The sequence below is a fragment of the Lolium perenne genome, chromosome 6, assembly GCF_019359855.2.
Source record: "Lolium perenne isolate Kyuss_39 chromosome 6, Kyuss_2.0, whole genome shotgun sequence".
In the NCBI taxonomy this organism is placed as follows: domain Eukaryota; kingdom Viridiplantae; phylum Streptophyta; class Magnoliopsida; order Poales; family Poaceae; genus Lolium; species Lolium perenne.
In genome coordinates this window covers 121,311,376-121,325,738 of record NC_067249.2, presented here as the reverse complement: position 1 = coordinate 121,325,738, position 14,363 = coordinate 121,311,376, and the positions used below count along the sequence as shown (strand labels likewise).

General features: G+C 44.1%; 1 protein-coding gene across 3 annotated transcripts; it reads left to right on the top strand.

Annotated features, from left to right (window-relative positions):
* The first annotated feature begins 6,195 nt into the window (after positions 1 to 6,195).
* LOC127334674 (serine/threonine-protein kinase CTR1) lies at positions 6,196 to 13,136 on the top strand. 3 transcript variants are annotated; one of them, XR_007872343.2, is made up of 15 exons: positions 6,196 to 7,292; positions 7,387 to 7,534; positions 7,695 to 7,798; positions 8,800 to 9,008; positions 9,423 to 9,558; positions 9,639 to 9,754; positions 9,979 to 10,019; positions 10,969 to 11,037; positions 11,368 to 11,468; positions 11,553 to 11,637; positions 11,765 to 11,863; positions 12,147 to 12,215; positions 12,305 to 12,436; positions 12,558 to 12,671; positions 12,759 to 13,136. XR_007872343.2 is itself a non-coding variant. In XM_051361197.2 (15 exons), the coding sequence occupies exons 1-15, from the start codon at positions 6,469 to 6,471 to the stop codon at positions 12,850 to 12,852; spliced, it is 2,310 nt and encodes a 769-aa protein (XP_051217157.1). In that variant the 5' UTR covers positions 6,196 to 6,468; the 3' UTR covers positions 12,853 to 13,136. The 3 variants fall into 3 exon arrangements, 2 of the variants coding, with proteins under 2 accessions (XP_051217157.1, XP_051217156.1); XM_051361197.2 differs by having other exon boundaries at positions 9,435 to 9,558; positions 12,577 to 12,671; XM_051361196.2 differs by having other exon boundaries at positions 12,577 to 12,671.
* Positions 13,137 to 14,363: the final 1,227 nt, after the last annotated feature.

Genomic DNA, 14,363 nt, shown 5'->3' with positions numbered 1-14,363 from the left:
GTGCGGATCCACCTACCAAAATTTAGGTGTGGATCCGACTTCCAAAAATTTAGGTGCGGATCCACCTACCAAATTTTTGGTATGGATCCGGCTACAAAAAATATAGGTGCGGATCCGACTACCAAAAATAGGTATGGATCCGGCTACCAAAATATAGGTGCGGATCCGACTACCAAAAACGTAGGCGCGGATCCGGCAACCAAAAACATAGGTGCGGATCCGACTACCAAAACCGTAGGCGCGGATCCGGCAACCAAAAACATAGGTGCGGATCCGAGTACCAAAAACGTAGGCGCGGATCCGGCAACCAAAAACATAGGTGCGGATCCGAGTACCAAAAACGTAGGCGCGGATCCGGCAACCAAAAAACATAGGTGCGGATCCGACTACCAAAAACGTAGGCACGGATCCGGCAACCAAAAACATAGGTGCGGATCCGACTACCAAAAACGTAGGCGCGGATCCGGCAACCAAAAACATAGGTGCGGATCCGACTACCAAAAACGTAGGCGCGGATCCGGCTACCAAAACCAGAATTTGAAATTTCCAGGTCTAAGGCGGATTCTTCCATGGAAAGCTCCAGCGACTCGGATCGGATCTTTGCAGCTGCGTCCTGCTCGGCGCCGGTCGTAGCTACATTACAGTGCATTTCCATCGAAATCAACGGTCTCGCAGATGAAGATGTGGAACCCGCCCGGTTCCAGCCTCCAGACGCCGCAGGCCCCACGGTGGGCGCCAACTGTCGTTGCCTAATCGACGGTACCTCGGAGGAGGGATCCTCACGAGGGGGAGAAGAAGTAGGGGCCATAGGGCGGAGTGCACACGGGACGGTGGTACGCGATTTACCCAGCTTCGGAACACCTGCACGATGACAGGGCCTACTGCTGCTTGTCTAGAATTATCTGGGCACTTTCGCGATGTTACAATGAGTTGAGGTTGTCTCGCTTCTAGCTCGAGATCTCCCCTCAGGGCTCCTAGGATCCGGCTTATATAGGCGCCCGGATCTAGGGTTTCTACGGAGAGTCCTACCCGGAATACAACTTGCCTAACTACGGAATATTACATTGCCGTGTACGTCAAGGATCCACCTATTCCTAACTTGTCGTCATGGATCCGGCTTCCTTCATGGGCCTTCACGGATCTGACTCCTGGCATAGACCTCTTCGGATCCGGGTACCTCTGTATGTCGGTTCGGATCCGGGTACCTCTGTAGGGCGGTTCGGATCCGGGTACCTCTGTAGGGCGGTTCGGATCCGGCTACCTTCGTAGGGCGGTTCGGATCCGACTACCTTCATGGGGCGGTTCGGATCCGGCTACCTCATAGGTCGGTTGGGATCCGGCTCCTTGTTCCTGGGTTGGACATCTTCCATCTTGATCAACAACAACTGGGCCGCCCGGTGGGCCATATGCCATCACCACCATCTGTGGGCCACCCGGGCTTGCCGGAATCGGACCATATCGATAGCATACCTATGAAGTATATCCACAACAGTAGCCCCCGGAGTTCTCCAAGATTCAGTCGGTGAATCTTGGAGAACTCCGGGGGCTACTGTTGTGGATATACTTCATAGGTATGCTATCGATATGGTCCGATTCCGGCAAGCCCGGGTGGCCCACAGATGGTGGTGATGGCATATGGCCCACCGGGCGGCCCAGTTGTTGTTGATCAAGATGGAAGATGTCCAACCCAGGAACAAGGAGCCGGATCCCAACCGACCTATGAGGTAGCCGGATCCGAACCGCCCCATGAAGGTAGTCGGATCCGAACCGCCCTACGAAGGTAGCCGGATCCGAACCGCCCTACGAAGGTAGCCAGATCCGAACCGCCCTACAGAGGTACCCGGATCCGAACCGCCCTACAGAGGTACCCGGATCCGAACCGACATACAAAGGTACCCGGATCCGAAGAGGTCTATGCCAGGAGTCAGATCCGTGAAGGCCCATGAAGGAAGCCGGATCCATGACGACAAGTTAGGAATAGGTGGATCCTTGACGTACACGGCAATGTAATATTCCGTAGTTAGGCAAGTTGTATTCCGGGTAGGACTCTCCGTAGAAACCCTAGATCCGGGCGCCTATATAAGCCGGATCCTAGGAGCCCTCAGGGGAGATCTCGAGCTAGAAGCGAGACAACCTCAACTCATTGTAACATCGCGAAAGTGCCCAGATAATTCTAGACAAGCAGCAGTAGGCCCTGTCATCGTGCAGGTGTTCCGAAGCTGGGTAAATCGCGTACCACCGTCCCGTGTGCACTCCGCCCTATGGCCCCTACTTCTTCTCCCCCTCGTGAGGATCCCTCCTCCGAGGTACCGTCGATTAGGCAACGACACCTCCCTTCCTTCTCTCTAGTTTGCTCAGGCCAGCCATGCCATTATGGACAAATGTGTGCTGCTTCTATGCTTCTCATGGCTACTGCTGCTATGCACTTGCTATGCTATCCTAATGCAATTACTAGGCTTACTGGTGCCATGCTTATGTTTCTCTAGGTCTACTGCTTCTTAATTGTTTACTGGTGGTTCTTGCTGTCAGCAGTGGCTAACAGCCTGACACTTGTGATGCTTGTGATGTTCTTCTGTGACTTGTACATGATCCAATTGATCCATGTGGTCAATAGTTGCCAGTGGCTAGGCTCTATGACTTGTTTGGCTGCTGCTCTAACCATTGACTAAGCCTCCCAGTCTTTGCTGGTTGCCAGTTGGTTAACCTGTGATGCCAATTGATGTGTGACTATATATCTAAATGCCTTGTGATGCTACTGGTGCTTTACCAGTGACTTAATTGTATACTTAGTGGATGATTAAGCTACTTGTGCTTGCATTATTACTTGGTCAAATGGTTTTGGTAGTCTGGTGTGCTTTACTGAAGCAATTGCTTCAGTAAACCTCATGTGCATGTCATGTTGTTGCCATGTGTTAACTTCTTTCAGTTATAACCGATGAACCATGTGTTGGTAATGATTCATTTGCATTAATAGTTGCTTATATGGATTCCAATATACTTTGGAATAAATTTGCTTGTCTGAACCTTCATGGTAATGAAGACAAACTTGCCTGTGTGGCTAGTTTGCTTGATAGGCTTGTACTGCAGTAGCTTGCTACTGAATCTAGTTGCATCTTATTTGGCTATCTGGTGGGTTTTATGAAAATATAAACAATATCCACAGTTGGGAATCATTTATATGAATGCCATGTGGATGCTTTTGATGAAAGCTGGGTTGATCTGATGGTTTAAGACACCAAATGGTGCTAGGTTAATTAGTTGGACACTGTTCTAGTTGTTCTAGTGTCTTGGATGGCTAGTACTAGATCTACTTATGCATATTCTGTAACTAGATACCTAGTTCTTGGTCTAGCCTCTTTTTTCCTAGCATCACTCGGTAAATACCAAGTGATGACATACCCTGTGGAGCATCTTCTCCACACCAAGTGTGTGTATGGGCATGCTTATGATGGATTTGATCATGAGATCAATCCAGGTATGATTTATACCCTGTTTCAGCTCCTAGATGGTTATTTTGTGTTGGTGTTGTGCTTCTGAATTGTTGATTTGATCAACAGACCTTCACCTCCTAGCTCATGGATGATCTTGCTTGAGGTCACCATGATCTATGGATGGTTTGGTTTGATTTTGGGGCTGATTCTGTGGATGATCTAGGGAAATACCCTACTGGTGTGTCTTGAGTTGTTCTTGCTGTTCTTCGTGTTGTTCTGAATGACTCAATCCTATCTCCAAACCATTGTGCTATTTATAGCACATGGAGTTACTTTACTTGGTCGACAACACTTGTGTGGCTGTGTGCTGTGTTGTCCAGCCCTTGCTCCACCTTGCTCATGATGGAGAAAAGATCCTGGCCACCCCTTTCGCTTTGGTTGGGACTTGATCCCCCTGCCAAGGCTTATCTCATGATTTTATGTTTCTTTTTACTGTCAAGTGTCAATGAAACTTGTTACTGGACAAACCTTTTGCTCTCTTATGCAGGTTTCAAGTTGTACCAAGCTTTGGAGAAGATCAAATGAAGATTTGATGAAGACTTTAGCATAGAAATAATTTCATTGATGTACTCTTTATTTTCTTTCTTATTTCTGTTTCATATATTCCATTTATTGTAATATAAAGAATTCCGTAATGACAATGTAATGTGTATATGCAATCAATAAAGCTCAAGGTTTTGTTTATGAGCTTTTATATAAATTTGATATTTACTTATGAATTATTTGTGTAAATGTGATGTGCTTTTGAATTATGAATTCATAATTCATTTATGTATGGATTACTTTATACTTTTTTTGTTTGAATTCAATTTTGAAATGCCAAATCAAATGTTCTCCCCAAACCCTAAGTTTCAAAAGAGATCATGTCGAAATTCATAGCACTCACACTGCTCTAACCCCTAATAGCAACGAGAGAAACCTCGATCCCTCTTAGGTTTTATGCAACAAGGCGCAAAAATTTCCCCGTTTTGCGATGAAATACACATCCCATTTCTAAATCTACTCTTCGTTGGTCCTATGTTCTGGGATATTACACAAGTTTACTCTTGCTCATGTCATATTAATTATTTTATATCAATTTACTCGCAAAGAAATATACTTATCACTCCTGCACTAAAAATAAAATGTTACTTTTCCAATTATGAATATGACTATGTGGTGGGCAATGGAACCATGGTATGTGTTGATGGTGGAGGTTCCATTGCAAGGGTTCTACTCATCTAGGACTAATCACGGATGCTGTCTAGTGATTCTAGCGTCGTACGTATCGCGTTAACCATGCGATCTTAATGGTTATGGGGAAGTTAGTTGTATCTTTTTCCTCTCGTATATCAACGTGTCAGTAATAAGGGTTGTCTGGCTCGGTCTATCTATTTGGTAAAGGTGAGGACTTTGGTCCGGAACGGTCTACCAATAGATATAGATACAGGAGAAGGCAGACTTATTCAAGGTCTATGATGGATTGTAAGGGTTATCTAGATCGGTCTACCAATAGATACATGAGAGGATAGACTTACAAAAGGGTGGGTATGCGGGTCGCAGAGAAGGCAGTGATTGGCTTGGTTCTTATACTGGGCCTCACACCAAGAAAGTGTGGACGAGAAAGTACGCCCGGTTGGCAATAAGGATAAGTTCTCTTATGGGAAAAGTAACGCACCTCTGCAGGGTGTATCAAATTGTGGTTGTCACTCCTAGTTTCGGGAAGGGAACTACGAACGCTGCAGAACTCCGTGAAGTTCTGGTCAACCTGTGAGGACTGGCGGACATAATTTTCAGAATAAAATAAACCTTTTAAAGAAATGTTTGCGAAACATGCATTGATCTGAGATTTTCTGATCAGTGGTCGTAGCTAGTGCATCAAACACCTTTTCTCTTTTGAATTTGCTGAGTACCTCTGTACTCACTCTCTTTCGACACCCTTGCTAGACTGTGATCATGAAGATGAGGCCTGCAGCGGAACACCAAAAGGGGACTATGAGTTGGTCTACGGAGAGCCAGACCTTTCAGGAGGAGTTGAAGACGTGGACTATACAAGGGCCTTAGTGTAAAAAGAAGGGACCCAAGTGTAGTTTGTATAATTTTGAGTACCCGGCTTTGTTTTAGGTGGCCAAAATATGAGTAATCTATTAGAGACAAAAAAAAAACTGCTTACTCATATCCTTTTTATCCTATATTCACATCTATTTTTAAGTATTCAAATTTAAGGGCTCGCCCTTTGATTCATAGGTTAATAGAAATAGAAAAAACATAGGATTAGGATGCCATGCTTAGTCGAATCCTATAGAAAGATGAGCTCTCTTTAATTACGCTTAAAAGAAATTTTTCATGAGGTATGACCTCATGTTTTTTTCCTATAAAATTTGCACTACAAGATTTTTATAAGATTATATTTCTTTTGAAATATATTTCTATGAATCAAATAACTAGTGTAGGAAAAATCTCATATGATCTAAATCCTATATAATTTCTATATAAATCATACGAATCAAATGAGCACTGGGCTGGGTAAGCTGTTGGTATTTTGAGTATCCAAATGTTGAGTAAACTGTTGGAGATGCTCTTGGCACGGTCTATGCGGGAACGCTGATGTGCCCACTAGGATGGGGGGACAAGTGCTGGTGGCGTACTCGTGGCTCCGTCTCCTGCCTGTGAAGGAAAACGATGCAATGTATCGGAACCTAGGCGCGGATGCCGGATGCGGATGGGGATGGGCACCCCCCACTTGTCCTCCGCCAGTCGTGTCGCCTCGTCCTGGGTCCGAGGGGTCCGACGAACGCACGCACTCTACTCTCTTCCTCGATCGCTGTCCACCCGTCACCGCCACCGCCGGCCTCCGCACATGCGTCTTCGGTGACTCTTCCCCCACCGCCACGCCGACGCCGTCGTCGAGCTAAAAACTCACACGGAACCGCACTGCCACGCCACCACCACATGTACTGTACTACTAGCTAGGTGCCGCGGCTCGCTCGCGACCGAGATGAAGGAAGCCAAGTGGTCCGCGCCGAAGCCGATGATGGGCGGCGGGAGGCGCGCCGCCGCTCCCAATTACTCCCTACTCGCCACCTCCCCTCCCACAAGCATCAGCAACGACGCCTGCTCGCCGCACTACCCTCCACCGCCTTCCCACGACGACGCCGCCTCCTCGTTCGAGCCGCCTCAGCGCCACAGCCCGCAGCTCGGCGTGGCGGATTGGCAGCGCCAGTCCAGCGGGAGCAGCGTGGGCGGCGACGACGCGGACGGGTACTCCTCCGTCTCCACCACCGTCGCCAATGCGGAGAGCAAGGCCAACAACGCGGGCGCAGCGGATCGGCCGCCGGACAGCAGCAGCGGCGGCAAGAGCTGGGCGCAGCAGGCGGAGGAGGCCTACCAGCTCCAGCTCGCCCTCGCGCTCCGCCTCTGCTCCGACGCCGCCTCCGCCGCCGACCCAAACTTCCTCGACTCCTCCTCCGCCCCTGAGCACCACCACCACCACACCGCCACCTCCCTCTCCCACCGCTTCTGGGTCAATGGCTGCCTGTCCTACTCCGACAAGCTCTCTGACGGCTTCTACCTCATCCAGGGGATGGATCCCTTCATATGGACGCTCTGCACCGACGTGCAGGACGGCGGACGCATCCCGTCCATCGACTCCCTCAGGGCTCTCAACCCCACCGAATCCTCCCTTGAGGTGGTCATCGTAGACAAGGTGGCCGACTACGACCTGAGGCAGCACATAAGCACCGCCATTGACGTTTCTCGGACCTGTGCAGACTCCAAGGAAATTACCGCTCGCCTCGCCGGCATTGTGTCGGTGAAGATGGGGTGATTGATTTCATTTAATTCCATCGCTGTGTCATCTTGCTAGTGCGTTGCCTAGCTCTGTCTTACATAATACTACATCTATTTCCTATCCAAGGGGTTCACTAACATCTACTGAAGAACACGAGTTGGTTCCCCGATGGACAGACTGCGCTGGGTTCCTCAAGATTACCTCAGCTTCTCTCGTGCTTCCAATTGGCAAGTTATCAGTTGGCCTATGCTGCCACCGAACGTTGCTGTTCAAGGTATATGTTGCTTCTCTAGTTATTATGCACTACACTGAATTTCTTCATCCCTGATAGCAGCATTTTCGCACGATCTAGGATCTTGTGCGTTATATTTTATTTTCTACCTGATCATGTTATTATCATTTACCGATTCTGTTTATTTTCTTTCTGGAAAAAGGCCATAGCAGATTCTATCAATCTTCCATGTAGAATTGTGAGGGGATGCAAATATTGCAAAGCTGCTGGTGCCGCCTCTTGCTTGGTACGCTTTAGCACTGACAGGTTTGTCATCCTGGCCAAATGAGTCGCGCTGTTACAGTTTTGCGTCATGTGTTGTTGTATTAAGATGACAAAACAGGAGGATACATGCATCACAGGAGCTATGTGCCTTTGCTTATGAGAACAAAGGCTTTAACACGTGACCTTAATAACCTACCACTAGGTTACATGTGTATGGCTAATTGTTACAAATGTAAGGTAACAGGCTACAATTTATGTTGCCGAGGTTCTTATTCAGGAAATATTTTAGAAAATTGTAGAGAATGGCCTCTGCATCAGACAATGCACATAGCCCCAAATTTATTTATTTTCGAAATGGGGAGCGTTGCCCCGGGTGATGCACACAGCCTTAGGTCCATATTTATTACAATGTCATGAAAATAGAATGCCTGAATGCAAAGCAGTGTTACAGTTCACATAAAAAGGACAATCAATTTTATATAGCCTATTATGTATTTGCTACCAAACCGGGACATAAAGCTCCGGATAAGTAACTCCAATCATTTGGCTCTGATCCTGTTTGTGCTCCTGTACAGTATAAGATTATATTTTTTAACAATGTCATTTCTGGTTAATCAAATCGACCGGAATGAGTGGATGTGGCCAACTTTTCCAGGATATGTGATGTGGCCATGTTACTGCTCAGATTCTAAGTGATATGCTTAGCTCAGTTCACATGTGTAAATACTTTGCTTAAAGAGTAGCTCTGAAGCCTCGCTCGTGCCCTGTAAACATGTTTTGGAAAAACTGAGCATTTATGTGTAACCCATAAAGTTCGTCCCATTGTTATTGGCTTCTGTAGTTTTTGCAAGTACAGCTAATTTAGAGAATCAGTTGAATGAAAAGTAAACTATTCTTCTTACACAACTTAATGTTACCATATTTTTACTGAAATTATGTATTCAATCTTGCCTTATTTATTCTGTTTATGTTCCAGATAGGAATGTTTCTGGATATAGACGGTGGTTTATCAGTTCTTGACTTTGTTTTGTTTCCATTCCCAGGGAATATCTAGTTGATTTGATAGGGAACCCAGGCCTGTTGTCTGAACCTGACTCCCTCTTGAATGGCCTCTCATCGATGTCCATTTCTTCACCACTGCGGCCACCAAAACACAACTCAGTTGATGTTGTTCATAACTTCAAGTCATTGGCCAAGCAATATTTCCTTGATTGCAAATCGCTAAATCTAATGTTCAATGATCCAGCAGCAGGTATATTCCCTCCCTCAGGGGCATATGCAAAGTGTTGTTCCAAGTCAATGATGACATATTTCTCCTAGGAGGGAGATACATTTCTAGTTTTGACATGTGCAGTACTCCACCAGAGTCGCTTTAAGTCAGTGAGTTTTTTTATGTGATTGTATAATATGCTTTAGAATGTCTGTTTGGTGCAGATTTTAGATTTGTAGTTCCGTTTTGTTGTTTGCTTGAGTTGTAATTAGTGTTTTTTCTTCGACAAAGCATGATATGGAAAAGCTTGTCATAAATTTTGTTCCTGACAACCAAACTGAAAATCCAGTGTTATCACCCCAATTTAAATTCAAGAAGTTGAGTTTCAGAATGCAAAAGATTCAGGATCTTCTGAATATATCATCTGATGTATGTTTTGAATAACTCCATGTACAGCTATTGACTTAGATGCGGCCATGGGATCAAATCGTGGTCCAAACTCATCACATGCGACAAATAGTGATTTGCAAACTACCTTGTCCCATATTAAGGGCGATGCTGGTAGAGATGGAAATTTTATAAGGCAAAGAAGGTACACAGATAGGATGCTAAGTAAGCTAGACATTTCCAGCTTCCAAAGCTGATAATATAATACATTAATAACGGTTTCAGTTTCCCTGAAGATATTCTGTCTGGACAAAGAGACCCCTTCAGCGATGTATCTCTCAGCATAGAAGACTTGATTATTCCATGGAGCGAACTTGCTGTGAGAGAGAAAATCGGTGCTGGTATGTGTTATCATTAAAATAGTACTTTTCAGTTGTACTTGGGCGTTTAATCTCCACTGTATCATACAGTAATATCTGCATATACTTTGGCCAAAGGTTAGTAGTTTAGCCAAAGTGTGATACTATAGGCCTTTTAGAGCACTAACTTTAAGAAGGATGAACAACTAGTCTCCCTTTTTGAAGTTGTTGCAGTTTGTACTTTGTACTGATGAAATAAATTTCAGGTTCTTTTGGAACTGTGCACCGTGCTGATTGGAATGGCTCGGTATGTTGCCTTCTCTTTTATTGTAAGCATGTATTTATGGTTGGGTTGATGAAATACTCACTATATATCCTTTTATCCTTATAAGTTGGTATACAGGTGTCAACTCTCATATCTTGCATCGCCTTGATGCGAACATTTGAACTAAACAAAGCGCCCTTTATCGAAAAAAGTGGGTATACGTCATACTTTCAAATAGCCGGGCTATAGCCCCGCCATAGCCCTTCGAAAAGGTGCGGCTCAGTGCATTAGGCTGCTAAAAGGTGGCTATAGCGGGTTATAGCCCCGCTATAGTCTTTTTTGCAGGCCGCGGCTATAGCCTACAGCCTGCTATTTAAAACTTTGGTATACGTAGGAAAGATCGTAGATGAGTACAGTGACACAAGGATCTCATAGACGATCTCAAGCAAAAAACGAAGAGAAAGGATACACGTTCTACCCAGGTTCAAGCCCCCAATGCGGCTAATAGTCTTACATCCTGCCATGCAATTCTTAAGAGACACAAAGTTTACAATGGTGGAATTTGGTGGCCAAACTACAAACCCTATACCGTCTAGAGATTGAAGGCGATCCGAGAACTCTATAGTGCTTGTATGGCTTTGATTTTGCTTGAGTTGCTTGATTCCTACCGTGGCTTCCTGGTATTTTACATATGCGCATTGCCTTGGTCCTCAAGTTGATATATGTTTGTTAAGGATATACTAGGATATGCTTGTTGACAAACATAGATATAAATATTGGCTAGAGGCCAGTCATTAAGCTTCCTTGACATGAAAAACGTAAGTTTCTAACAACTATGTTTAGTATGTCAAGAGATGTGTTTACGGTATCTGCCAATCAAATATTGGTCAGAGGCCAGCCATTAAGCTTCCTTGACATGAAAAACCTAAGTCTCTAGTAACTATGCTTAGTACGAGAAGAATTATATTAATAGTGTTACTTTGTTACTCAGGATGTTGCTGTTAAGATTCTAATGGATCAGGATCTCCACCCAGAGCGTCTCAAAGAGTTTCTAAGAGAGGTATAAGACTGCAAACGTACCGCAAAAAGCTACTGTAGATATTTTATTATGGTATCTTTGTGATACCAGATCTAGATAGAGATACATTAACTTCATTTTGAACCTATCTCAGTATAATGAAATTACATTATGCAATGATGCATGTAATAGATGCTTAATCGGATAGGTACACACCTGCATCCAGATAGAAGTCCAAAATACATGGTGCTTAAGATGTCTCGTCCAAGAGTCGCATACATAAGCTGACGTAATTTTTAGCTAATGACATAAGTTCATCTAATCATGTAAAATACATTTTCCATTTAATATGTTGAGAATTCTGTTTTGTAGGTTGCAATCATGAAAAGTCTGCGACATCCAAACATTGTTCTTCTTATGGGTGCTGTTACTCAGCCACCTAACCTTTCAATTGTGACCGAATATCTATCAAGGTGTGTTGTACTTTCTGCTTACTTTTTAAATTGGAATAAACAATACATGTACGCTTATCCCCACTCCCCTTCCCTTAAATGCAGAGGTAGCCTATACAGACTTCTACACAGGCATGGCGCAAGGGAAAATCTAGATGAGAGACGGTGCTTGAGTATGGCTTTTGATGTGGTAAAACCATCTAAATTATTTTAATACAGAACACTGAGTACATGTATGCTTTAGATAAACTCATGGTTGACATTTCATTTGGATTAAAATTAAGATATTCTAATCATCTGTGATCTTTCATATACAGGCAAAGGGGATGAATTATCTTCATAAGCGCAATCCTCCAATAGTCCATCGAGATCTGAAGTCACCAAACCTGTTGGTTGACAAAAAGTACACAGTGAAAGTATGGGCTCATTTGACTTCTTGCCAGATATTTTAGTTCAGCGGACTTACTAATTTAATTTTTTACTTTTATTTGGAGAAAGTTTGTCTTCAGCTACTCTCTGTGGTTCAACTCTTTCTTACTCTTATTGGTATAGCTGTAATGTTCATTATGATCAAGTTGAGTTGTTTTAAGTGGGCGGTACATGTTTGGATTTGTTGTCCTGTTCCAGCTGCCTTGTTGATGTGAACTGTCTAATCTTGTCCCCTACATCCTTAACAAACCTACTATTACAATGCTTCAGGTTTGTGACTTTGGACTCTCTAGATTGAAGGCAAACACATTTTTGTCTTCCAAGACTGCAGCAGGGACTGTAAGTTGTACACACTATTTTTCAATTTCAGATGATAGATTTCTCAGTTAACCTGCGGCGGTAGTCATGTTCCATGTTATGTTCTCTAGCCTGAGTGGATGGCACCAGAAGTTCTACGTGATGAGCCATCAAACGAGAAGTCTGATGTGTACAGCTTCGCTGTCATCCTATGGGAGCTCATGACATTGCAGAAACCATGGAGTAATTTAAATCCAGCTCAGGTTTGCATCTCTGGTTCTCTGCAGTGTAATGATGTGTTTATGTCCTGAGATACTGGACTGAAGAAATTCTCAAATATCTTCCATGGAATGCCAGCACGGAGTTATATAATGGAACTGTTAGCCTGTTATTTCACCTGCAGGTGGTAGCAGCCGTTGGTTTCAGGGGACGAAGGCCTGAGATTCCAAGTAGTGTTGATCCAAAAGTGGCAGCTATAATTGAATCCTGCTGGGCCAAGTACCTAAGAACCCTTGCTATATTAGTATATTCTCATTACTTATCCTTAAATTTATGTTGATGGAACATTTTTATTTTTATTCTCAGAGAACCCTGGAGAAGACCCTCTTTTGCTACTATCATGGAGTCCCTGAAACCACTTATCAAGACGTTACCTCCTCAACTCCAAGAGGAAAATTAGCTGCCTCCCATGAGGTTCCTCCTGGTTCCTGGATATCCCAAACATGTGAACATTTTGATAACTTACCCAGCAAAAAGTTGACTATATATCTGATCTATTGATTTTAGAGGTACAGCCCTTGTTAGCGCATAGTTGCATCTGTATTGTTATGTGTGGAAATCAATTAAAGTTATATTTCTTACATAGGGCCACATTTGTCATTAGTTCCTTCAACATATGTATTCACCTTTCACCCTACAAAAAACAAGCAATCTCTTTGAATAGAGCCACTTAGTTTGTGCGTATATGTAATCTTCATTATTTGGTTCCTAGATCGTGCTAACATCACAGCTTGTAAATGTTGTTGTAGTTGTTCACTGTCACGGCACACACGACTTGACCCCTAGCACTTATCTTACGATGTTGGTTTGCGCCAGGGAGAAAACAGGAGTAGGAGACTGAACTGAATATACATACCATTTCCAGTGCAATGTCGAAATGAAACGTCTGATAATATGATCGATGGTGTTTTGTCTTCCAAACTCAAGCTAGAGCAGGGGATATTTGTATGGGTTTGTGTTTCTCAAAAGATTACCATGAATATCCTGGTACTATGCGTAGTTCGAGCTATTGCAAAAATAATACAGTTACTAGACATTTCTTGATAGTCCAAACTATGTTATTTCAAAACATAGCGAAGAATTTTATGTTCAGTTCCCTGCCGATTGGTATTCAATGATGAACTTGCATAGTATTGGACTAATTGGTAGTTCCCCGCCAAGGGTTATCACACAATGACAAATCAATGTTCTGTAATAGAGCAGAGGAGACCGCTAGGGTGGAAGCGGACGCGGATTGCGGACACATGTTTGCTCTAAGCTATCTTAAATTTCAATCCATTTCTTCACACTTTTTGCACCAAATTTTGATTTGTGGAACGAAAAGCAGGCACCGCTTGATAACCTATTACTGACATCTGAACAAAAATTATTGACAATAATACGCGTGTCCCTTGGCAATGGACATATCAACGGCATCGGCCAACACTCCAAGCAGCAACGGCGGAGCGACCTCTGGTGGTTGACTCCTTCGTCAAGCAGCTGGGCTGCTGCCGTGCCATCTGCCATCACCTCTTCGCCGACAAACCTCCAATCCTTCCGGCCGGCGCCTCCCGTGCAGTTAGGCGCCATGGTCATCTGGCTACCGCGGTAACTCACCCTGAGTTCACGGTTTCACGCCCGCCATCCTGCAAGTGCAAAGTGGTACGTTTTCTTTAAGGAGATACTTTTATTCTACATGGAAGGCAACATAATCTACGAATTGGTCTTCCGTCTGCATTGACGTTCTTATAGTTCAGCATGATTAGTTGTCGGGAGTCTTAAGTTACTTTATTTTATTGTATCTTGTGAACTAGATCGGCTATGTATATCTCAGTTATGCAGAGACCGATTGTGATACTTAAAAATTTTAGTAATAAAGTGTCTTTTATCGAAGAAAAAAAGTAACTTTTCCTGAATTCACGGCTTCACCTC

Coding starts and splice junctions, on each gene's coding strand:
- LOC127334674 (XM_051361196.2), top strand. CDS start 6,469: ATGAAGGAAGCCAAGTGGTCCGCGCCGAAGCCGATGATGGGCGGCGGG. Junction 7,535..7,694: donor ACCGAACGTTGCTGTTCAAG/GTATATGTTGCT, acceptor TTCTGGAAAAAG/GCCATAGCAGATTCTATCAA. Junction 11,469..11,552: donor GTGACCGAATATCTATCAAG/GTGTGTTGTACT, acceptor CCTTAAATGCAG/AGGTAGCCTATACAGACTTC.